Source organism: Excalfactoria chinensis, chromosome 19, assembly GCF_039878825.1.
Source record: "Excalfactoria chinensis isolate bCotChi1 chromosome 19, bCotChi1.hap2, whole genome shotgun sequence".
NCBI classification, from domain to species: Eukaryota; Metazoa; Chordata; class Aves; order Galliformes; family Phasianidae; genus Excalfactoria; species Excalfactoria chinensis.
The window spans coordinates 1,931,716-1,955,641 of record NC_092843.1 but is presented as its reverse complement, the minus strand read 5'-3'; the positions used below and the strand labels follow the sequence as shown (position 1 = coordinate 1,955,641).

The following is a 23,926-nucleotide window of genomic DNA, read 5'->3' as shown; positions in this document are numbered from 1 at the left end:
GTGCAGTTGGATGTAGTGTCTGTCCCAAGGAACGCTCAGCAGGAGGAGCTCTCAGCAGCCAGGTCCAGAGCAGCATGTGCTCATTGTAAGGCAAGGGGAGGGTTGTTGCTCATGTGCGGGTGTTTTGTTCCATGCAGGTCTAGGTGCTCCTGCTTTATGTTCTTTGGAGGCACTGTAAGTATCTGCATGTCGTCATGGGGGCAGCAGGGGCAGGGAGAGCTCTGTGCTGAGTCATTTTGGAAGTGCTGACAGCGGGTGGTGATGGATGCAATGCTGCCTTGGCACGCTGCTGTGTCAGCCCCATGTCACTGAGCCCATTGGATTTCTTTACCTGGTGCCTCGCACTCTCCCAGCTCAAATCACACTTCAGTGAACCTCCATAAATAGGTTGTTACAGAATGGCGGCCAGTTTCACTATTGCTGCCAGAAGTTTTTTTAGGGTGGGGAAATGAGTTCATGCAGCTTTTCATGGGTTTTCAGCTTCCCTTTTAGTAAAAGCAGAAGGGAGGGCTGGGCCATCCCTCTTTCATTACCAGTGCCTGTAGGGGTAGCTACATTGCACATCTGCCCAGTGGGGCTCTGTATTGCTCATATGGACTTGGTGTTAACGTGAGTTGAGTGGGGCATCGTAGTGAAGGAACTGTAAAAATAGTTCAGGTTGCTGCCTGGTACAGATGTCCTATAAGTGCATCACACACTGGGTGTATGAAAGCTTGAAAAAAACAAAGTGAAAACTGATGACAGTGGTTTTACTGGGAGAGATGAAGGCTGGGATTGGGTCCGTCCCTATGGGGGATCTCATTATAGTGCTGGGGTGCAGCATCTCTCAGTCATAAGGTGCTGCCTTCAGGTGCCAGTCTTGCTTTCCAGACACCCATAAACATGAATCCGATGATGAACTCCATAAATCAGCTCCATGTCTCAGCTGGGTCATTGCTTTTCTTCTGAAATTACCTTCCTTCCTATCTAGGAATTGTTGGGCAATGAGTGGGGGCACTAATCATACCGAGCATCACGCTGAGTTACGCGTTGCATTATAAACTAACCCAGTGCTGGCAGTAGGGCCTGAAACCCCCATTTCACTTCTCACATTACAAGATGAAAAATGGGGAAATAGAAAGAAACATGTGCACTATTTCTGGTCTCGGGGAGCACAGCGAGCGCTTCTTGCAGTGCATTCAGCTCTGCATAAGGACAGACTCCCATTGCCTTTATCAGTGCGCTTGTCCTGCCCTCGGTGCTGCAATATGGGCACTGCAGCTCCTGTGCCATCCCAGGGCAGTGTCACCTGGCTGCTGGGGCTGTGCTGTCTCCAGCAAGGGGTGGGCTGGGGCTGGGCTGCAGCAGGAAATACCAGCTCAATACAAGCCACAGCGGATGGACAGTAACAGACGTGATTGCAGCACAGCTTCCTTTTTCCTGGGGCTTTTAACAGTGAAACGGCGCAAGGAGAAGGCAGAGGGGAGCAGAGTGCAGGGAGGCAGCAGCACAGAGCCGAGTGGGAGCAGCTATGGGGGACGCTTTCATCCGGCACATCGAGCTGCTGGGCTATGAGAAGAGGTTCTTCCCCAGCCAACACTATGTAAGTGCACAGTGAGCAGCGGAAGGCTGGGGCAAAAGCTGGTCAATGCATTTCTTGAGATAGCTGTGATTGAGGGTTTAAGAGCATCCCTTTGTGGAGCTGGGGATCTTGGGATGGCATGGGCTGGATGCAGCCTGTTGAAGCCCTGCTGGGGTTTGGGGTTCTGGCCACATGCTGAGCTGTAGCACTCTGCTCTGCCCCGCAGGTCTACATGTTCCTGGTCAAGTGGAATGACCTCTCTGAAAAGCTCATCTACCGCCGGTTCACCGAGATCTACGAGTTCCATGTGAGCAGACCCAGGGGGACACCACCCCCATCAGGGTCGGGCAAGGGGGCAAAAGCAGACAGCAGATTTGAGCTGGAACTGTCCCCAGACACACCTGGCTCAAAGGAGGCTCCTGGGTCTCCGTGTTCACATCTCCTTCACACCAGGAATGGGGAACCCAGTGCCCCCAAGGGAGGTTTCTCCTGGTGTTGGGTTGCGGGGTGCAGCTGGGAGGGGTGAGCTGGGGGTGTTGTGGAGGGGTCCCCATGCCATTCTCACAGCCCTGCCTGGCCCTGCTCCATAGAAAGCACTGAAGGAGATGTTCCCCATCGAGTCTGGAGACATCAATGCAGAGAACCGGATCATCCCACACTTACCAGGTAAGAGCAGAACCAGAAGTCACAGCCACATGAGAAATCGCCCCAAGCTGCTCTGCCCCTGTGCAGATGTTGTTTGGCATCTCCGTTCCTTCTTTTGAGGCTGGAAATCAAGTCCCCAGCAGGGTCTGCTTGGTGCTGGGCGCCGTGGGGATTCATCTCAGAGCATCAGCTCCAGTCCTGGGTGGATTTAAGGGAGGTGTGCTGGGCAGCTGCAGTTGAGCATGGCCTTTCTTTGGTGACACAGTCCACAGGGTGGCTTTTGGTGCTCTAGTGGTGAGGGTAGAAGGGGAAGCAATGCAATTTATGTTCAAGGAGATGGAATAAACTGCTGTAATGAGCTGGCACTGTACTAAACTAAGCAAGGTGCGGCTCAGGAAAATACCCCTTTACGTTTAATTTCCTTCTTCAAACAAGGCAGGGAGGGAGAAGCACCTTTGGGCTCTGACTCCTCAAGGCAGGCTGTGCAAGCTCTACACTCACAGCCCGGGGCCAAAGCCACTCGTTTTCAGGTGCAGAGCATCCTGCTCCACCAAGGTGTAAATCTGTGGCTTTCTGTCTGCTTTTTCTGACTCCTTTCTCCTCTCCACCAGCCCCAAAGTGGTTTGATGGGCAGCGCTCGACGCAGAGCAGGCAGGGCACGCTGGCCGAGTACTGCTACACGCTGGTCAACCTGCCACACAAGATCTCCCGCTGCCTGCATGTGGTCAGCTTCTTTGAGGTCCGACCTGACGACATGAACCCCGTCACAGACAGCCAGTGAGTGCAGCAGGGCCAGTTCTGCACCTCTGTGGTGCAACACCAACTAACCATGCAACAATTAGCCCTTGGGATCTAACTAATGCACCGCTCTGCTCCATGTAGGATCAGGAAGCCCGAGGTGTTCCTCCTGCCCAAGGATGCAAAGAAAAATGCCAGTGGTGAGAGGCCCAGGGAGGCTGCATGGGGCTGCCTCTGCCATAGCAAAATGCACAGGGAGGGCAGCAGGGGGGGTGGATGGGGCTGAGCAAGGGCAGGCTGCCCCATGGCAGGGGCTGTGGCTGGAAAGCAGGGGGCAAAAGCAGCTCTGCTGTTGAGTGAAAACCTCATCCTATGGGAAAAAGAGTCTGGGATGTAGCTGTTGGGTCCCAGAAGGTGCTGAGGTTTTGCATTAGGTTGTTCTGGAGTTGCTTTTAGTGTGGCTGAAATAGGGTATTTCTGTGCAGGGAGGGAACAACTCTCTTCTCTCCCACAGACATCACAGGCCCCATCGTCCTGCAGACGTACCGAGCCATCGCTGACTATGAGAAGAGCTCCAAGTCTGAGATGGCTCTGAAAGCTGGGGATGCGGTGGATGTCGTGGAGAAGAGTGAGACAGGTAGGTGTCCATGCTGCCATGGGCCAGCCCCGTTCCTGGCCACCATCTCAGCAGGGATGGGGACAACCTTTGTGTCTTATGCCCCAACATTGTGTTTCTATGGTGTCAGTTACAGCACTAAAGGTTGTGTGAGGGGCTGCGGATGGAAAGGCCAAACTTCTCAGTGCTTCCCTATTCACATTCACATGGAGCCCCATGACAGCTGGTTTTGGTTGGGTTGTGAGGCAATACTAGAAAACCCTGCAGCCTCCTCACATGCTTGAGCCCGGGGTGGTTCCTGCCCATGAGGAAGCAGCACGATGTGGCTGGGCTCCCCAGTTACACCACCACAACAACAGAGAACGGCCCCAGTGCCCTTCCGGCTGTGTCATGGGGACTCCTGAACAAGGGATGGAGAACACGGCTGCTGCTGCTGGCCTTTCCTGCAGCCTCCATGCTGTCCCTGCTCTTGCTCACCCTGCTCTCCTTGCAGGCTGGTGGTTTTGCCAGTTAAAGAACAAGCGGGGCTGGGTGCCAGCTGCATATCTGGAGCCAATGGACGGTCCTGATGAATCAGAGGAGCAGGAGCCCAACTATGCAGGTAAAACACTCAGAAAAAGCACAGCGTTCCCAAGAGCATCACCCATCTGCAGGACAATTCACTGCAAGGCAGGACAGAGCATGGGGATAAATGCTGTAGGAGCAGCACAGGTTTTCCCTTGCACTGAGCTCCTGCACTGCCCTTATTGCCCTGCTGTGAGCACTGGGGGGGGGGGGGGGGAGGTCCTCCAGGTTCCTGCTCATTGCTATCAGGGCTTCATCTTTGTGGTTTTCAAAACACTGCAACAGACTCTATTAGCACAGCACTTCCCTGTTCCTCATTTAATCACCCGAATTGCAAACATGCTTTTCAGCCGAGATTGTCGTCCTTTCACTACGTGCACTCACCAGCTTTCTCCTGCAGAAGTGCTGGGTGGACCTAGAGGAGCTATGACACCAGCTCAGTCCAGGCTTGCAGACCTGGAACACACTGGGTTTGCCTAAAATTGCAGGTTGATGCTCTGGTGCTTCCTCTGCTCAGTTGGGGGTGATGTCCCAATTGTGTGTGTGTGCAGGTGAGCTGTACGTGGTGCAGAAAAGCTACACGGCTGTGGAGGAGGACGAGCTGACTCTCAAGGAGGGTGACACCATCGAGGTGATCCATAAGCTGCTTGATGGCTGGTGGGTCGTCAGGTGAGAAACACCACGAAAGCAGGCAATGGATGGACCCAAGGTTCTCCACATCAGGGCTGTGACATCTATGGACCATTTGGTGCCGCTGCCCAATGCTTTCTTTTGCAGGACTTCTAGTAGCCTGCTGGCTTTGCTAAGTGCAGCCACCAAGGAGGCAGCGGGGGGGGGGGGGCAAAAATGCATGTTATTTTTCTTGCCTCTAAATATCCTGGCACAGTTTGGTGAAACCTCAGCTTTCATCCCAGCCTAAACTTACCCTGCAGTCTTGGACTTTCCCAGGGGAACCCCAACTGCATTTGTGCTCTGGAGAACAAGCAGCGTTGTTTTGTGTTGCAGGAAGGATGAAACCACGGGTTATTACCCCTCCATGTACCTGCAGAAATCCGGGGAGGTGAACATCTCTGAGAAGAGCGGGCTGAGGAACCACAACATTCCTCCCCGGAGGTAGGAAATGAGCTGAGGGAAGGAGGAGGGCAAAAGCTCTTCTTCGAGGGAGTGATATGGAACTGCTGAGTGTGTGGTGTCCCCTGCTCACCCTGGCAATGCAGAGAGAGGTGAGCAGAGCACAGAGAACAGGAGCAGATCCTGCAGCACTGAGGCAAAGTCAGCCCAGATCAGGCAGGATCAGGCAGGCACGTTTCTCCTTCTGCAGAGTTTCTTTTCTGGGCTAATCTCGTTTCATTTTCAAATTAGATTTTTTCTTTTTTTTTTTTTTCCCCCTCTAAGTGCATCCAGTGAATCTCTGAGAAGCGGGGAGAGATTTGACTAATCAGGGCTGCCAAATGGCCTAATCTGACGGGAGGATTTGAGCTAATGGAAGGGATTTTATTTTGATTAAAAAGATAAAAAGCAATAATAGCTCATTAATTCTGATGCAACGACAACGGCTAAGGAGGGCAGAGCTTGCCTGGATCTTTTCTTCCCCCACAAGAGAACAAGGCAGCCTTCTATAAAATCTCTCCAAATCCGGCTCTGCTGGAGCATAGGTTGATGGTGAGGCAAAATGGTACAAATCTGCTTATTTGAGTGCACTGATGCTTACTGATGCTCCCTCGGGGAGGTGACGTGGTGAGGACGGTGACCTCTCCCTGTGGCGCTGCTGATGGCAATGCACAGCAGAAGCAGATGGGAACTGGCACGGTGCTTACCAGGGAATGGCCACTGCATGAATATGAGCTCAGTGCGCTCCCCAAAGTGCAAAGCAAAGACCCCAGTGGGGAAGAGCTTGGCTACAAAATGGAGACACACATTGCAACTAGGCAGGGGCTGAAGGCAGAGGGCTGCAGGTGCCTCCAGCAGATCAGGATGTTGCCGTGGGTGGTGAAAGCTGCTGCTCTCCTGGTAATGACAGCAAAGCAATGGCTCTGTTTGCCTGCCTGGGGACTGCCCTGCATGCTGGGGCTTTCCCACAGCAGTGTGGCTCTGCATAGCCCAGAGCTCAGCCTTTCACTTCTGTCTGTGGTGTCTGCTGCGGGCACAGCACTGAGCAGACAGCTGCATGGGCACCTGCCCCAGGCTCTGCGCCTAGATCCCACCTGGGAAGCTAGCTCAGCACTGCAGCCAATATATCCATCCATCCCCCCATCTGCAAGCAATGTTGTACATCTCTTCCAGGAGTTTCTTGAATTCTGGGGGAAAACTCCTGCCTTTCCTGCCCTTGTCAGCATTGTGCCTGATCTACCTTGCCATCCCCACCTTCACTTTCCAGGCTTCAGGTTTCACCCATCAGCACATGCTTCCAATACCTCCTAACAGCAGTTCACCCCCCAGGGCTGGCAGTCACCTGCTGCCTTCTGTCAAGTGGAAATGAAAAGCAGGCAGGGGTGTTCAGGCAAGGCAGAGGAGGAAGCACAGTGTGCAGCTGCTGGCAGAAACGGGGCTGGGGATTTTTGGAGAGAAACAGGGTGAGTGAGAGGTTGTGGAAATGGAAGGTTTAATTTTGGCCTTGCTGCAGATCCACCATCCGCAACGCAAAGAGTATCCACAACAAGGGACGGAAGCAGATCAGTCAGGAAACCTACAGGAGGAACAGCAAGAAGTACATGCAGAACCGGAGGCGCATGAGAAGCAATTTGCAGAACAAGGACATCATCTGTAAGTCTCAGCAGGGTCCCTGACTTAGACGTGGGCTGAAGTCCCACAGGATTGCTGTTTTATGATTGTAGGACATGGTTCATGCTCTCCAACACTGGTTGCTGGCACAATCTCTGTGCCACACCGGGTTTCCTCTCCAAGCCTTAGCACTTTGTGGCCCCAAGCTTGGGCTGTCCTTACAGGGCAGCATGGCCTCCAGCTCTGCCCCATCACAGGAGGAGCTGGAGGAGCACACGGCGGCGTGGGGTTGTGTGTGAGTTCTGATCCATCTCTACGTCTGCTTCACCCACAGCTGAGAAAAACGAGCAAGAAGAGAACAAGTCGAAGGCTCAACCTGCTGTTCCTCCCCGGCCCAGCAAAGACCTCATCATGAACCGCTGCACAGAGAGTACCAGGAGGAAGATCATGTGAGGCCCTCAAACCCTGCGAGCAGCTGCTTTATCTCCATCTCTCATGCAATGGGGGCACAGAGACAGGCTGGGTGCCTGCATGTCACCCAGAGCAGCTGTGAGCTCTGCATGAGCTCTGAACCAGGGCTTCAATCACTGTGAGAAAACCCCATCATGTAAATAACGTGTACAAAAAGCAGCGTAGCTCTTTGTATGTGCATTTCAATGCTTTCGTGCTCGTGATCAATAAACAAGATGCTGAAGCAATTCTGTTCAATAGCGACGGCTCTCTCCTGAAAGCTTTCTTCTGTGCTCCCTCTAGTGGGGAAATGGGGCTGAGGGTGCAGGTGTGAGGAGTGAGCCGATGAAGCCAACTGGCCAGCAGGTGAAGTTGCTTGAGGTGAGGCAGCCACGAGGTGAGGAGGCACTGAAGTGAGGCGGGTATGATGTGAGGAGGCCATGAGGCTAAGCTGACCCAAATGGTGGTGGGATGGGGCAGGGTAGCTCCAAGAGCTCTGTATGGCTGATCCTGCCTCTTTGCAGGTTGAGAGCTGTCAGGTGGCCGTTGTCTGTCACAGAAGGACACAGAGTTTGGGCCAAGTTCTGGCTTTAGGTTGGGGTCTCGGTTTGATTGGGCCCACCCTCTGAGATGGCCGGCATTGCCGCTTTAAGATAGGAGTGCGGAAGAAGCGCTCTGTACGGCGCATGCGCTCAAGGGGCCGGCGGCGCAGGTTAGAGGTCACCAACATGGCGGCGGCGTGGCGAGTCCCGAGGGCAGCATGGCTTCCTCCGGTTCCACGCCGCGGCCTGGCCAAGCGTGCGGGGCCTCCGAGCGCCCGGCAGCTGCGGGAAGCGGACGAGGCCGCTCCGATCTTCCAGTATGCGGGAAAGGCGGCTAAGCGGAAGGATCGCGTCTTCGTCTGGGGTTTCTCCTATTCGGGCGCTCTGGGAGTGCCCAGCTTCGTGAAGCCGGACGAGGGATGGAAGAAGCCGAGGCGGATCCAAGCGACGCCGTATCGGCTGGAAACGGAGGAGAAGGTGGGAGCGGAGGGCCGGGCTGATGCAGGAAATACACAACTTTGGGCTTCCTCGAGTGCCTGGAAGGAGGTGTGAGATGGGGGTCGGCCTCGCAGGTAACAGTGATAGGATGAAAGGTGATGGCCTTAAGTTGTACCAGGGGGAGATATCAGGTTAGATATCAGGAAACGTTTGTTCTCCCAAAGGGTGCTGTTGCGTTGGTACAGCTGCATAGAGACGTGGTGGTGTCACTGTCCCTGAAGTGTTCCCGAGCTGTGGAGTTGTGGTACTGAGGAATATGGGCTGGTGGTTGGACTTGGTGATCTCAGTGTTTGTTTTTTTTCCAACCCTAGTGGTTCTATGGTTCGTTTTTCTGAGCGCTGGCTCATTACTGCGTGCTGTTCTCTGTCTTCAAAGATAACCTCTGCTGCCTGCGGTTACGGATTCACGTTGCTGTCCTCTAACACCACCGACATCACCAAAGTGTGGGGCATGGGCCTGAACAAGGACTCCCAGCTTGGATTTCAGAGAAGCATAAGAGACAGAAGTAAGATATCAAAAACTCTGAGCTTCCTTTACTTACAGGGTTTTTGTTTGAAAATGTTCTTTAAACGATTTTAACCAGGTTTTCCTCTTTATACCCTGAAAGAGCACAATTTATCAAGGTGATTGAACTAGAAGGAACAGAGAGAGGAAAAAGGGATTGTATTTTGTGATGTCCGTGTCTCTTTAGACAGATACCAGCATTGCTGATGGTAGCGTTTGACTTAAAGAGTACGTGTAGATGTTCTCTAATTGAGGCAGTGAGAACTAGTTAAAATGCTGCTATACGTGAGCAGAATACTGTATTGAATCTTCTGGGATTTGCTTTGTCCTGTTATAGTGTTTGATAATCACAGCTTTTATCTCCCCTTAACTCATTAAAATTGCTGTTCATTTTTTTTCCCAGTTGACCATATGGTTACGTATTCTTTAAGTTACTAAATATTTTTAATACAGCCTGTCACTTCCTTTCTTGAACCTTAGATCTCTTATCCCTTATGGAGCTGTGCTTGCTGTTGTTTCTTTGCATGCCATTTTCTGAAAGGGTCTTTGATCTGCTGCTCTTTAAATATGAAGTCCTAAGATTTTACGTTCGCCTTTCATGCTGTCTTCTTGTGGTGTCTGCTGTTGTACCTTGTTCGCAGTATCCCCACTTGTACAGAGTACTTTAGTTTGTGCTTAGTGTTAGGCTTTCTAGTAATCTAGATGTATTCAACAAAATGATTGAGCATATGGTGACAGGATAAGCAGAAATGGCCTCAAATTGTGCCAGGGTAAGTTTAGATTTGATACGTGGAAACACTTCTTTACAAGAAGGTTTGAGGCACTGGAATAGGCTCCCCATGGAGGTGGTTAAATCAGCATCCCTGAATGTGTTTAAAACTGTTTGGATGTGGTGCTCAGGGACATGATTTAGTGGAGGGCTGTTGAAATTAGGGTAGTATGGTTAGGTTGTGGTTGGACTTGATCTTTAGTTCTTTTCCAACCTGAGTGATTCTGTGATTCTAATATCCCCTACCTTTTTACTTTGATTAGCATCCTATCTTTCAAAAATAAGTTTGCTTTTGTAACAAATAATCTGTTTGTGTATGTACAGTATAATCAACAAGCATATGATGAATTTGCTTTATAGAACCAACTGACTTCTTTATTTCTCTCTATTCCTTAAGCTAAAGGCTATGAATATGTCTTAGAACCATCTCCAATTCCATTACCACTGGAAAAGCCACAGAAGACTCGAGTCTTGCAGGTGTCCTGTGGAAGAGCTCATTCCCTGATCCTAACAGATAGTGAAGGAGGTATAGTATTGCTCATGCTGGTAACGAGGGACTGACTGTGCTTTCATTAAAGGGCTTGAGAAAGAGTGTATGCTGTGCTCTAGAGTTAGACCCGAGAAGGACTGCCTGCACTGTGGATGTGATGCAGGTAGCTGTTGGTCGTTGTGGGATTGCTCCCAGCAGGCAGAGGCCTGAGCTGATAATTATACTGTGCTCTGCATTCTGTTTGGCTGAAGCTGTAAAAGTGTTGGATGCTTTTTCACTGCGAGTATTGCAAAATGTGGTTTGTTTATCTAGCCTCAGGCCTCCTTTAAGTGCAGGCTATTTGTCTTGTTTGGGCAGATATGTTTTTGAATTCATTTTTGGATGGCTTTGCCAATAGTTCTGTGTTACTTTCCCTGTGGAGCCCAAGTGCTGCATTTATAAAAACAGTGAATGAATCAGCTTCTGTGCAGAAGGTCTGGTGTGTGAATCAGTGTTCTGCCTCTCTGGTAATTCTCTGTAGCAGTAACTTCAGTGCTGCTTATCGCTGGGTGAGCTGCATGGTGGATGTAATGTTCCTGTGGGAGCACTGATCTATTCCTGAGTCTCCTTGGCAACAGCAGGATGGGCTGTGCAATTACTGCAGGACAGCCAATGGGCTCCAGGTACTGCTGCTGTGCCTGCAACAATGCTCCTGGATATTGTTGACTAAAATGGATTCAGTCGCTTGACTTTAAGTGGATTTGGTTTGGAGAAGGCTACAGCCCATTTGTCAAGTATTGTGTTTGAACTGAGGGCTTCACGAATATGTTTTGTGTGCCTACAGAGAAGCTTTTGTGAGGTTGGGCAGCAACAAAACTAGTGTGTTTTATCATTGTTTTTCAGTCTTCACCATGGGAAACAATTCTTATGGACAGTGTGGTCGGAAAGTTGTTGAAGATGAAATTTACAGGTGAGAATCCAAATAATATGAACTTTGTTAACGTTAAAAGCGTTGTTGCATGAAAAGAACCTTTCAATAAAGCTTGTAGGTGGTATAAGGATACTGTTCTTAATCTTGAGCAGACCTTTATGCTGCAGGCATCATATAAAGGGCCTGACTGTAAAGCTAGGTTGGATGTTCTTCTTACCATGTTCATAAAACAGGGAAAAAAGTCAATATCTGACATTCTTCACAGGACACAGTGAGGAAAAGCAGCCTTGAGGTAATCCTCATCAGTAGTCCTTCCTTTTTCCTTCAGCCTTTTGGAGAGGGTGTGCAAGTGCCTTTTCTGGGGGGTCTTAGAAATGCCATTTCATCATAAAAGAATCATCCTTTTGTTGGACCTCTGTGCTGTAACTGCCTTTGAATCTGGACTAATTTCCCTTACGGTGTTTATGGGCCACAAGGTGCGTTCTCAGGATGCTTTACAAGTGAGTAGTGATCGAAGTGGGGATATGTTAGAAGTTAGGGTTTATGCGGGTGCTGCAGTGTTATCTATTGTCAGTGTTCTTTCCAGGCTAGGGAATGTGTTTGACGACTTCCACCCCCCAATTCACATTAAAGGTTATATTTTAAAAGCATCACTTCTTTAGGAGAAGAGAATGCAAAATCAGTTCCCTTTTTTGTTCAGTGGAACTGTGCTTTCTGATTCTATAAGAGCATAAAAGACTCTTCTTCAAACAGCAAAGTGACTTTTGGTAAAGGGAGGTCTACCTTCATATTTTTCAGTTGCAGTGCTCTGAAATGCTCTCTTTGCCTTTTATCTTCTCGGTTGCCATTTGATGGTGTCCAGTGAAAGCCATTTAATTCATCAGCTGAATGATTTTGACAGCAGAGTTGTCCAGGTAAGAGGTTCTTCTGAATCTAATTCTGAAGGTGGGTTGAAAACCGGCTGGGTGGTTGAGCCCAGAGCTTGGTGATCAGAGACAATCCCTTCAATTGTGAATTCACGTTTGGCAAATTTTTAGACTCTATTTTTGAAGAGCCTGGGTTTAATTTGTGCCAAACCTGTGGCAGACATGATTGCTAGTTCAGTGTAAACCTAATTTGGAGAACAGATGTGTTCCTGGAGCATTTGCATGGCAAGGGATCGGTAGCGGTTTGTATTTGGCATTGAGAGCTGTGTGGTAGCATTCTGAGAAGGGAGATCTCTTATTTACTCTTATTATGTTGCACTGCTGAATCTGGCTTTCTGGTAACTAAGCCTTGTTTCTGGATCTGGGAACAAAAGATCTGCAGCATCTCTTCCCACAAAGAAAACTCTGCTGTTGCTTGTGCTGTGTCACACTGTTTGTAGCCTTCCCTGCCTGAAGAGCATTTTCATTTGCAGAGAAAGGTCAAAATCTGAGCTGGCGGGCACTATAGAGGTTCACTGCTCAATTTGTCTGCCAGTAATGCTTCATTAAATCAGTTCTGAACACATGACCTTTCCTGACCAGGTCTGGCTTTCTGTTTGTGTGCAGGTTGTGTGTGGGCAGGACCACAGTCTGTTTAGAACCAAGAAAGGTGATGTCTTTGCATGCGGTTGGGGAGCTGATGGACAAACAGGTAGGAGCTCAGCTCAACTTGCTATATTCACCCATTTACTGCAATGCAAACTCTTAATTCAGAGCTACATTTCTCTTGCATGTGTGGATGGAAAGGGGCTGGTGTGTTTCCAGCTGTGTGCAGATGCTCTCAGTACTCTCATGTAACCACACTGAGACAGAGCAGTTCAGTTCATTTTCCAGATACCGTGCTGTCAATCCCAGCATGTAGTCTGAGGAGGATGTGTTTGCTGTTTGAAACTCAAGGGGAGGGAATCTGGAAGTGGCATGTGAAAGTTGGCTCCCTGGTTTCATGCGGACTTTGTTTCATGATTCTCATTTCAGGGTCTTTTGCTTCCTGTTTTGGATTTTTGGCTGCAGCTGCTGTCTTAGCATGGGATCTTTGGCCAGGCCCTTGTTCTGGTGGCTTTTGCTGGCAGAGGACTTTCTCTGAGCCTTTCCTGCTGTTTAGTCCTTCTGCTCCTGAAGCCAGGTTCTTTCTGCGGTTCTCTCACGCAGGCAAACTGTGGTCTGTCTGCATTCTGGTCTCCTGTCCAAGCAGCTGTCATGGCAAAAGATGCTGGGAAGCCAGCACGTGACACTTCACCTACCACTGTCTAAAATGATTGCGGTGTGCTGTCACTTGTGGCTCTTTGCAGAAGACACAGTGCTGCTGGTCTGTGGAGCTTTGCCTCCATCAGGATACCTGCTTGGCTTGTTCACTGCTCTCAAACTTCAGTCCATGCAGACAAGAGAGATCAGGGCCTGTGCTGTTTCCTGAGTATGGCTGTATAAAGTTGTTTTGTATTTAATAGAGAAGTAGCTTTGGCTAGTAGAGCCGGTGTTTGTAACTGCTTGTCCATTGAAGTGGGATCTGTGTAGGAATTAAAGTACATCCGGAAAAAATATTCTTAATCATCTTTTTTTTCCCCTTTCAGGTCTTGGACATTACGATATCACCAGTGTTCCAACGAAGCTAGGTGGTGACATTGCAGGAGTAAACATTATCCAAGTCTCTTCCTATGGGGACTCTTGTCTGGCTGTTTCAGATGAGGGAGACCTCTTTGGTTGGGGAAATTCAGAATACTTGCAGTTGGCATCTGTCACAGAAACAACGCAGGTCAGTTGGCCTGGGGGCCTTGTTTTCATGTGTTTCTGTTAGTCTGCAGTTAAAAATTAAGTGCTTCTCCCAGCATTTTTTTGACAGCAGTATAAATCAGTATCAACTAACACCACTAGCGGGCTGATTTTCCCAATGTTCACGAAACCAATGTGTCTGAAATGGCTGTATAGCTTTAGGGCAGCATGTTTCCCAGCATTTGATAGGCAGAGGTTTGGGTTACCTCATCCCAGTTTGTTTGTCTGTTACAGGGGGGAGAGCACACTGTATTCTGTATTCTTTTCCTCAGCCCGTTGCTTTTGCACCCAATGAGATGCAATGCTTTTGCACCCAATGGGTGTTTGTGCTGGATGCTTTAATGAGGCAATCTTAGGATCTGTAGAAAGAAATAAAGGCTGAACTCTGTACCATGGGCCTGGATTTTTACACCAGCTACCTTAGTAGGTTTAGAGTTGGCCCTAAACAAGTCCCAGTTTTTCACACATAGAAGCTTTTTGGAGCAAACTTCTGTGGGTAAAGGATATAGTGCTGACTTGACACTGAGTGTTGTAGTACTGATGTAATTAGACAGATGGTCTCCTCTTAGAGTTAGTGTAGAAAAAGGAGTCAGGGAATTCATTCATACTCAGCTATTCTTGGCAGAAGGCTAAGAGCAAGCAATCACATTAGCACGGCCTTAGTAAAATATGTAACTTTGTTTCCTATGCTACTCCTCATCTATCGTTAATGTAGGGCTAATTAGTGAGGCTTGGGAGGCCTGAAGACAATGACTGTTAGAAGTAGTGTAGTAGCTCCCTGACTGGATGCTTATGGCTGAATTTGGAGGGGTCTGGAATAGCTCAGTGGCACGTTGGCTAAAGCTGGAGTTTACATATCACATAGATAACGTGTAAATTAAGGAACAGCAGGTACTACCCGTAACCAAAACTATAGGAAGTGTTAAAAATGTAGGTGTCGTTTCCAGTTTATTACCTTGTCTGAAACAACTCTTGCAACCTCACACAGGTGAATGTTCCCAGACATCTGCCATTCAAGATCGGGAAGGTAAAGGAGGCTGCGTGTGGAGGTACTGGCAATATTGTGCTAACTGGTGAGTTGGTTTTTGCAGTCAGCCTCTTTAATGCAAGGCCATGCAGTGGATGGATTACAACATACTGAAACCAGCTTCTTGTCCCCTAGAAGCAGGGAGTTGCTGTCAGTATCAGAAGCTTGGATGATGAGAACACTATGATTTAAGAATGAACTAGAGATCCTTTCTGATCCCTTCTTTTCTGATCACGTGGGTGGCCTATAATGAAGGTGAACGTAGGAAAGAAGTAAGGCAACACTTGAGAGGAGGAGCAGCCCTTGATAAGTCAGACTTGATATAAGTCTGACTTATCAATAAATCTTGATGAAGTAGACTAGAAAGTAGAGAGTCCTGAGAGTTATTGCTGAATGTTCTTGGGGTTGCCAGCAGTATGAGGAGCACAGCTTGAAGGAAGTTCCTGAATAACAGAGTGAGGGAAAGGGTTGTACTCCTATAGGGAAGCTTTTTCTTGACAAAGAGGTTCCCATTTACAACGCAGTTACTGTGAAGACATTTGAGCTTCTAGTATGAAGGAAGCTGGCAGTCATATCATCTTATTCTTTCTTATGTTGTCCAGCTGCTGCCTTACTCAGGCACACAGCTTAAGAGAGAATGGCAGGCAGGGCAGCTATCCTGCCTGGTTTGGCTGTGCCTCAAAGGAGTAAGCAGTGATAATAAAATATTCAGTCTCTTGCTGACGTATTTTATCCAGCCTGCACTATGTTGGCGTTTTTCCCCCATAAAAGTTTTTGCCTGTTGAAGCTTGATTAATCTGCACAGCTTAAGGAAAAAATGAAGGCATCGGGATGGGAATACATTGTTAATTACTTTTGAATATTCAGAAAGCATTAGACCTCTCTGGGAGAAAGGAGAAATGTCCCTTTGGATCTGATTAACTGTTGGTCACGGCATGAATTTCACAAGCACAGGCTTTATTAGAGTGTCTTCTTATAATGCAGAAGAAGGTGGTGTGTACGTCTGGGGATATGGAATTCTTGGGAAAGGACCAAACCTAAGTGAAACAGCAGTGCCAGAGATGATTCCCCAAAGCCTTTTTGGATGGTCAGACTTCAGTCCGGATGTCCGTGTTACTCGTGTTCGCTGTGGACTCAGCCACTTTGCAGCACTTACAAGTAAGTTTCTAATCCTGTTGTCATGAAGAAGTCATATAGCCATGCTATTTGCAGCTTAACTAACAGACAAGACCATTTCTCTTTAAACTTAAACCATGCTGGAATGCAGCAGAAGGGGCAACATGTTTGCAGGAGTCAGCACAGTCTAGTTACTATGCTAGGATGTGATACCATGGTATGTATGCATGTGTTTGATACCTGCCTTAAAAAGAAGCTTTGGATGTGAAGGCTGCTTAAAAATGATCAGCAGAGGGCAGCAGCACAGAAAACCCATGTGCTTGCTTAGCAAAAGCAGTACTTTGCCAATGAGGAGTGCTTGGTCAGTGCTGGGGGAGTGATGTGCCTCCAACTGGTCTGCCCTGTTATCCAGGAGGCATTGCAAACTGCATCCTGACTAAACTGTACTTGTTTTAGACTGTTTTGGTTGTCTCTTCCGTGGAGCTGATCTGCTCTACATCCAGGTGGAGACAGACACGAGTGATGTCCCCCAGAGGTCTGTCTTGGGACCAGTGAGTGCTCTTCAGCATCTCTATCAGTGACATAGAGGGCTTTCTTGCTGTGTGTGTAACTCTTTATACTCCCAGCAGCACCACAGCCACAGCTGCCAACATCACAAATAGAGGTTTTTTTAATGACTCTGCCTGATTTTTTTTAATTTATTCTTCTTTCTTTGTATAGACAGAGGAGAACTCTTCGTATGGGGCAAGAATCTAAGAGGGTGCCTGGGAATTGGAAGAATAGAAGACCAGTATTTCCCATGGAGGGTAAGGACAGTAACGTTAAGACCAAGAGTGTATTTTTTTTAGCTCATCTTTGTTATCATGAGGGCAAGAAACATCATTTGCTGCATAATTTGGTGAAGTAATTTTGGCAGAAGTGGAAACATAAGATGACTGTAGGACTGCTTTCTTTTCCAGAGATCCTTGTCTAGCCTACCCTAGGGGTGGATGTATTCTTGAGTCTTCTTTGAGGGTTATGTCCCCCTCCAACAAGTAACTCCTGCAGGATGTTACTAGATCACTTTATCAATGCAAGAGCAGTTAGCATTCTCTTTTTAATGTCCTGCTCTAGAGCATAGCTATCTCTGCATTTCTTTAGCTCCAAGGAAAAGCTTGCATCTTGCTGTTTGTAGCCTCTGCTTTCCTTGAGCTTTAAGCCTACTACAAGTGAAAGAGGCATAACTGTACTAGCGGGTGGGCTGGGTCTGCTTAACATCAGAGCAAAAACTGCCTTAGGCAAAGTTGAGTTTTTACATCTCTTCTGCCCTTGCTGATGAGAGAAGAGACTAATCCTTGTGCTTGGGCAGATCCTCGTCCTGTCGTCTGGGTTACGCTCTGTTTGGGCATGTTTTTGTGCTGCTGTGCAGATGGGAAGAGGATGCAGTCTCCTGGCTGTCTGCTAGTGAGGCCTCCCTTTCTGCCTTTCCAAAACTATATGTGCTTCTGTGAGGGGAGAATGGGAATGTTTCACTGCTCAGTGCACAAGCATCTCTGGTGCTGAGTCTTGCATTCTCTGGGTTTTCCTGCACGAGCAACTGGAATGTTGAGCAGAAGGGGAGGAACGAGAAATGGGAAATACCACGTACAAAATCTCATCTTGAGAAATAATCTGCTCTCGTGTGTCTGATCCAGGTGACTATACCCGGTGAAGTGGTGGATGTTGCATGTGGAGTTGATCATATGGTAAGCATGGTTAAATCTTTCATGTAGTATTGCTGAGCCCTGGCACTGTGCTTTGAAGATGAGAGTCGTGGTGAAGAGCTGTTTGGAATGGAAGACTCACTCCAAGGAACCAGGCAAGAAGTGACTGTGAGCAGAGACAGCTGTAACAGTGCCTGGGTGTGCTGTCATCTCTGCATGGTGGAAACGCTCCAGCCTGGCTGCAGGAAGGAACTACATTCCCCAAAGAGAGTGGAAACACAGGGAGTGCTCTGGCAGCTTCGTGGCAGGCTCCCAAAGTGTCTGACACCCAGCCCACAGCTGGTGAGTCCCTCTGGGAGTAAAGATGAGGAGCATCTATTTCCCTCAGGGAAGACTGGCAGGAGATGAAATTTGTAGCTCAGGACATTCGTTTGTGGATGCTTTCTCTGGCACATCAGTGTTGGACTGAGCCAAGCTGTTTCTCAAGAGAAAACTTTTTTTTTGCTGCTGTGTTTTTTATGTGGAAGAAACACTCATTCTGGTGGTTGGAGTCCAGCACAGCTGTCCCCAGCATCCACCACCAGCCTTGAACTCTGAAGACTTTGCATCCAAGGAACGCATTTGTTAAACTGGGAGAGTGAAAACTTGTCTGCAGGGGGAAAAGTACTGCACTACCACTGCTATGGAAACACAGATTGATGGACAGTGGAAATAGGTTGCAAACAAAGCTCCCTTCTGACTGCACGCAGTGGAAATGAGCAGCACTCACTGTTTGTCTGCACTTTGTCTTCATACTGCTGCCTTTGACTTTTGGATGTTCTTGCAGTCTTTCTTGTCTGTGGGGCTATGATTGTTCCCAGTTGCAAAGATCCTGCTTGAATTAGCCTGGCAGTTCTGCAGTGCGTGTCAGAGGAGAGAGTCCTGGGCAAGAAACAGAGTTATTGCAAAGCCTTGTTTCTTGGTACCAGCTAAAGGAGATGGGATGCAGAACTTGTAGGCACTGAACTGGGAAACTGCTGTGAAATACTCCAAAGCTCAGGCAGAGTTGTGTCATTTGTCTCTCTAGGAGATACCTCTACTTTGTAAACTATGATTTTTTTTGGAAATCCAAGCAAGTGGTTTTTAATAAAGCCATTATAAAGTCTTTGTATGGGTAGGAATGGAGATTTTCTTGAGCTTTTCATATGTTAATGAAATGCCAGCAAGGTCTTTAACCCAAAATAGAAGTGTTGTGTGGTACTTTCATTGCAGTGGCTGCTTTCTGCCACACTGATGGTTGGTGGCCATGGGGTTAATGGTAGGTGGTGTGGTCAAATGCTACTGTCCTTTGTTTTGGTTATGGTGGGCACTGCTGAAGTGATTACATGCAGACATCAGGCTAGAGCTTGCCCAGTGCTGTTAGAATGGATGTGGCACATGCCACCTCATTATTTACATCATGCATGTTATGCAATTGCTTGTAAGATCAAAGATGAGCTGAGAGACCCAGGACCTCTTGCCTCTTGCTGCTGTATTTGCTACTTATTGAAATACTTGCAATGGAAGTGAGTGATGATTTTTCTGGCGGCTGAAAATGGCTTTTAGGATGTTCAGCTCTATGAGCTCCCTGGGGCTGGTGGTGAGGCTGCCCAGGCCTGTTGGTTCCTCAGGTCCTTTCTGAAGTCATGATGGATGTTTGCTCCAGACCCTGACAGCAATGGGGAGCTGCACTGCTCTACCAAAGGGCTTAACAGCTGCAGCTTCACCCCTCTGAAAGGTGAGGAGCCAGCAGCAGCATGGAGCGGGGCAGCAACGTTCAGCACTTTGTCCTTCAGAGAGAGCCCTGGAGGTCCCTGCAGTGAGGTGGGTGCAAGCTGGGTCCTCACGTGGGTGCAGCTCCAATTAACACCAACATAACCTCCTTGATTTTTGCATTGATTAGCGACAGCAATTTGCCTTCCAGAACCCCACTGTGTTGTCAGCTGGGGCTTAAAATAACCCCCAGGCACTGCAGGACAAGGCCTGGAGAAGGGCTGTGCCCATGCAGCTGGGCAAAAGGTGCCTCAGAACCCCCCAAACCAGCGATATTTTAGGCACCTGCAAGTTCTTTTCTCTCCAGGAGCCTTCAAAAACAAATGACTCAGAGGACAAATAATCAGAGCTCTCAGAAGGCTGCTGGGATAACATTATGCATGACTCCAGTTCTTGTCTTTTCATCAGGGTTGGAGCCGCCCCTCAGCACCTCCTGCAGCATTTGTGCCTTTGGGTGAAGGACAAAAGCCACCAATGTGGGGTAATGTGGGGTAATGTGGGGTAATGTGGGGCAGGGAGCACCTGGGTGAAGCCCTGCAGGTGGGAAGGTGACACACTCCACCCTTAGAAAGACAGTGCCAAGCTCTGCTTTATTGCCATCAGTTTGATCAGTACAAAAGCAGACAGTGGTTTTTCACCTTTTTATTTATTTTTTTTTTCTTTTCCTTTCTTTTTTTCCGTTTTAATTAACGCTTTTACAAAGTACAAAATATACCGTCATTTGTTTCGGAACATTAGGATTTATTTTCCTGTGTGTGTTCTGTGTTTTTCACCCCCATACAGTACATTAAACCTCAGCTTTGCAGCAGCAGCAGCAGCAGACTGGCGAAGGAAAGCAGCGCGCTGGGAATGCAAAGCGGCCGCTCTCAGCTGCACAGCCCAACGCTGGTCTGGGTGAGCCCCACAATGGTTTGCATTAGGCTGGGAGTTAAAGGGGAAAAATAGAATGCATCATTTGTATCCCCCCCCCAAGGAAAGGCTCCTGGGAAGGGTTTGTGAGGGTCCAGAGGGCTGTGTACCCCCACACAGCTGCTGCAGCAGTGGGGCAGCCCCTGCTCTCCTGACAGCTCACTAGAAGTTTATGGGGGGCAGCACTGTGAGCATCCTTGGGGAAATACAGGCTTCCTAAGGGCAGAGATGGGTGAAGGGATCTGCTGGGCTCTGCTCCAGCCAGGTGGGACTCCAGCATGGTGTTAGGGCAGAGCTGTACCCCTTCCAGGTGCTGCCAACTGGGGCATTGCAGCCCTGCAACCACACTACAGCCTTAAGTGAGGGGGATGGTGGGGCTCCTACATATAAAGCCCCCCCCACGCTGACCCTTGTGGTGCCCAGCGAGCAGCAGGTAGGCAGCAGGACCACTGCACCCCTCATTTTAGTGACAAGCCTGGGGCCAACAGACCAGCTGTATTAGAGGAGAAGGTGGAGACGGGCTTTCATGAGAAGGGGGTCCCAATGCACGTCATCTCAGGGCACCTCGTGCTCCCCAGCATCCCCACAAAGCCACAATGCCCAGAAAACAGTGTTGTTTCAAGTTACAAAGAAGCTGGTGGGAGTTCTTTGGGAAAAAAGGTGGACTTCTTGGCTATTCGGTTCCCAAGAGGTCTGTTTCTCTGCACATTCACACCCTAAAACTGTCATACTTCATTCATTCCCCTCTCAGAATCTCCTGCCAGGATCCAGGGGCTGTGCGGTGCCTCTGCAGGGGCAGTTGCTGCTACAGGATCTGCTGAGCAGCCTGAGGAGTGCGCTCTGCTGTGCTGCAGGACATGGCCCTTCTGTGCTGGTGACAGCTGGCCTTACACCGTGTTGTGCTTCGTGGGCTGAGTGATGGAGGAGCAGGAGAATGAGGCTCAGTCCCACAATCCATGGGATGCACACAGCCCTGGATGGATGGAGAGACTCACAGGAGGAGGCAGCTGAAGCTGCCAGGCAGAACCTCACACCTCGGCCAATGTAAACACGGCCCAGCACACACCACACAGTGTAAATACTGTTTGGCAAAAGGATTACTGGGTTTTGCTCTCTAGAAGGTACTAAAAGTTTAATCCAGTCCGACATCTGCAGTCAGGATGGGGGCAGTAAGTGAGATGCCTTCAGCTGCTGCTGGAGATGCACACAGGAGTGGCAGTGACAGAAAGAAAAGGGACTCCTCATTGCCAAATGGCATCCATCACTGATGGCTGCAACGCCACATTGCTGGGGCTGAACCCAAAGCAAAGAAAGCAGCAATGGTGGTAGGGACCGACGGCTCTGTTTTGTGCCCTGCACCAACAACAGGACCTGCTGCCTTGTGCACAGCGTCACTGATCTTTCGTGGAGGGATTTGGGATGCTGGATTCCAAGTGGCACCGCCACGACGTCAGCACAGCAATGAAAAGGACGAGTGGAAAAGGAGAAGCTTCTCTCCCATCTCTGTGCTTGAGGCAGCCAGCTGCAGAGGGAAGCAGGGCCACGCACTCCTATTGCTGAGACACTTCAATTAAGGACGTACAGTGAGTATGGATGCACACAGCATGTGCGAGTCTCTATTGCTCAGGTGTCTTGTGCTGTGTACAGGCACACCAACACAAATGATGGCAGGCATTTCTATGTATGTACACACACAGTGCAGCTGAAATCCAACCAGGCAGAATAAGACCAAAAGAAAGAATGAAAAAGGCAAGGAGGGGAGAAAAAAGCCCCGACTGTGGAGAAATGGAAGGCTTGGAGGAGGTGAAGCTGAGGGTGATAGGGGGGCACAAAGAGCCCGTGTGGCATTTTTGGGCCCATGTCTGCAGGGTGGGAATGCCCTGGGTGATGCTCTGCAGCCACAGATTTGGGGAATTTAAGGCCACTTCCCTCCAGGAAAGAAGAAGTGGAACAACCAAAACAGCCTCTAAATCATCCTGAGTGCAAAAATGAAAGTACAAAGAAAGTAAAAACCCAACTGTTCTCACTTTTTCTTAAGGCTCAGTAGAATTGTTGCTTGTTTCAAGTACTTCTCCTCTTGCTGCTGCTCAGGAAGCAACACCAACTGGTGCACGTCCTGCATATCAGCACAAACACCTGCAGCATCACCTCCTGCCTGCAGCATCACCTCCTGCCTGCCCTTGTACCCCCTGCAGATTGCTGCAACCCCCTGCCTTGCAGCTGCAGGATGCAGCCTCACAACCACCACACCAGAGGCTCTTCATTCAGCAAGGCTGGGAAGGGCTCACTGCAGTTTCAATGTGCCATTTCTCCATGGTGGGAAAGAATAGGAACACAAGAAATGTTCGGGCTCCTGGCTGTGAGGGCAGACCCTGTGCAGGTGGCTTCTCCTTCTCCCTGTCCTGGGTGACATCAGCTCTGGATTCTGGGTTGTGCTGTATGGGGTTTTTTTTGGGGGGGGGAGTTTTCAGCACAGTTCAGCTTTCGTAGATCTGAAGCCAATGGAAAAACCCCTGTGAGTTCAGCCCCCACATGGCAGATATTTCCACTCTGGGGAGGAAGAAGCTGGTAAAAGCCACATGAAGGGCCCAGCGGGGATTGGGGACCTCCTGACCCTGGTGAGGACAATCTGTCTGAGGTGGCCCAGGCTGTGGGGTAGGAGAGGAGCAGCAATCAGGACACAGGACAACACTTTGTGCCCCACAAATGTCTAGAACTGGGATGGGAGAGAAGGAATCTCTGCTGCTGGTCCTGGGGGTGAGGAGACAGCAGCTGTCCTGGAGCAGGGACACGAGGGGAGGACACTGGGGGTGGGGAGATGGAAAACAAACCTAAGCCAGACTGAAAGCAGACAGAAACCCAGGTGGTGTGATCTGCAGGGTCAGAGCAATGCCCCCCCCCCAATAGGCTCCCTGCAGGCAGCCAGGCTGTGACTGCAGGGATAAAGACCAATGGGGCAGTTCAGACAACAGGATATCTTCCCCTTCTCCAGCGCCTAAGAGGGGAAACGGAACCCCAACCCCATCCCAACCCAACATACGCAACCACGGACGGTCCTCAGACAGCCTGACGGGAGGAGACGAGCCAGCACCGTGCGACGTCTTTTCTATTTAATTCCACATTTCATTTTTAAGGGGCTCAAGGCTCTGGCAGCCAGCAGCCCACCTGACCATGCCGTGCTGTGCAGCTCAGGGTGCAGCGCCCGCATCCATCCATCCATCCGTGTCCATCCGTCCATCCATGCCCCGTGCTGGGGAACAATAGGAGTTCCCGGGCAGCTCCATCTCACCCTGAGCTGAGCCTCAGGAAACAGCCTGACCTCTCTTCTTCCTGCCCCTCATTCATAAAGAAATTTAATAAAATAACAATAATAATAATAATAATAATAATTAAAACAAAGGCTATTCGGAGCTGTTTCTGCTCAACTTTCCACAGTCTCTTTTCACGTCACTCTCTGGAATCAGATTTTTTTTCTTTTTTTTTTCTTTTTCAAGAAAATACTGTGAGAAAAAAAAAAAAAAGAATAATAATAATAATTATAATAATAATAAAAAGCATCTGGAACCAGCTCAGAAGATTTCTTAATGCTTTTCAGCTTGACTGACTTGGAGTGCATTGACCACACCGTTTATATTTTCTTCAGGTACCTGCAAGGAGAAGG

The 23,926-nt window shown here is 49.1% G+C and overlaps 3 protein-coding genes across 3 annotated transcripts in view; 2 read left to right on the top strand and 1 right to left on the bottom strand.

The window, feature by feature from the left end:
• The first annotated feature begins 1,345 nt into the window (after positions 1 to 1,345).
• Positions 1,346 to 7,551, top strand: NCF1 (neutrophil cytosolic factor 1). The gene is made up of 11 exons (XM_072353684.1): positions 1,346 to 1,582; positions 1,788 to 1,868; positions 2,152 to 2,227; positions 2,818 to 2,983; positions 3,089 to 3,144; positions 3,459 to 3,581; positions 4,054 to 4,161; positions 4,676 to 4,793; positions 5,130 to 5,237; positions 6,748 to 6,887; positions 7,180 to 7,551. Exons 1-11 carry the CDS (start codon positions 1,511 to 1,513, stop codon positions 7,296 to 7,298), a joined length of 1,167 nt encoding a protein of 388 aa, XP_072209785.1. The 5' UTR covers positions 1,346 to 1,510; the 3' UTR covers positions 7,299 to 7,551.
• A 457-nt stretch (positions 7,552 to 8,008) lies between these two features.
• Positions 8,009 to 20,100, top strand: RCC1L (RCC1 like). Its single transcript, XM_072353330.1, has 11 exons — positions 8,009 to 8,314; positions 8,711 to 8,840; positions 10,006 to 10,134; positions 10,981 to 11,047; positions 11,871 to 11,922; positions 12,541 to 12,625; positions 13,542 to 13,723; positions 14,729 to 14,813; positions 15,752 to 15,925; positions 16,604 to 16,689; positions 17,557 to 20,100. The coding sequence occupies exons 1-11, from the start codon at positions 8,024 to 8,026 to the stop codon at positions 17,632 to 17,634; spliced, it is 1,359 nt and encodes a 452-aa protein (XP_072209431.1). The 5' UTR covers positions 8,009 to 8,023; the 3' UTR covers positions 17,635 to 20,100.
• A 2,618-nt stretch (positions 20,101 to 22,718) lies between these two features.
• The window catches only part of CASTOR2 (cytosolic arginine sensor for mTORC1 subunit 2), a 67,615-nt gene continuing 66,407 nt past the window's right edge, over positions 22,719 to 23,926 (bottom strand). Inside the window, exon 9 of the mRNA XM_072353331.1 lies at positions 22,719 to 23,912. Within this exon, the coding sequence (XP_072209432.1) occupies positions 23,847 to 23,912 (66 nt within the window). The 3' untranslated portion in view covers positions 22,719 to 23,846. The remainder of the gene's footprint in view (positions 23,913 to 23,926) is intronic.

Excerpts from the sequence above, each read along its gene's own strand:
- RCC1L (XM_072353330.1), top strand. The coding sequence starts at position 8,024 with ATGGCGGCGGCGTGGCGAGTCCCGAGGGCAGCATGGCTTCCTCCGGTT. Across the intron at positions 8,315-8,710 it reads GGCTGGAAACGGAGGAGAAG|ATAACCTCTGCTGCCTGCGG; the intron begins GTGGGAGCGGAG and ends CTGTCTTCAAAG. Across the intron at positions 11,048-11,870 it reads GTTGAAGATGAAATTTACAG|TGAAAGCCATTTAATTCATC; the intron begins GTGAGAATCCAA and ends GATGGTGTCCAG.
- NCF1 (XM_072353684.1), top strand. The coding sequence starts at position 1,511 with ATGGGGGACGCTTTCATCCGGCACATCGAGCTGCTGGGCTATGAGAAG. Across the intron at positions 1,869-2,151 it reads CCGAGATCTACGAGTTCCAT|AAAGCACTGAAGGAGATGTT; the intron begins GTGAGCAGACCC and ends CCTGCTCCATAG. Across the intron at positions 2,984-3,088 it reads AACCCCGTCACAGACAGCCA|GATCAGGAAGCCCGAGGTGT; the intron begins GTGAGTGCAGCA and ends TGCTCCATGTAG.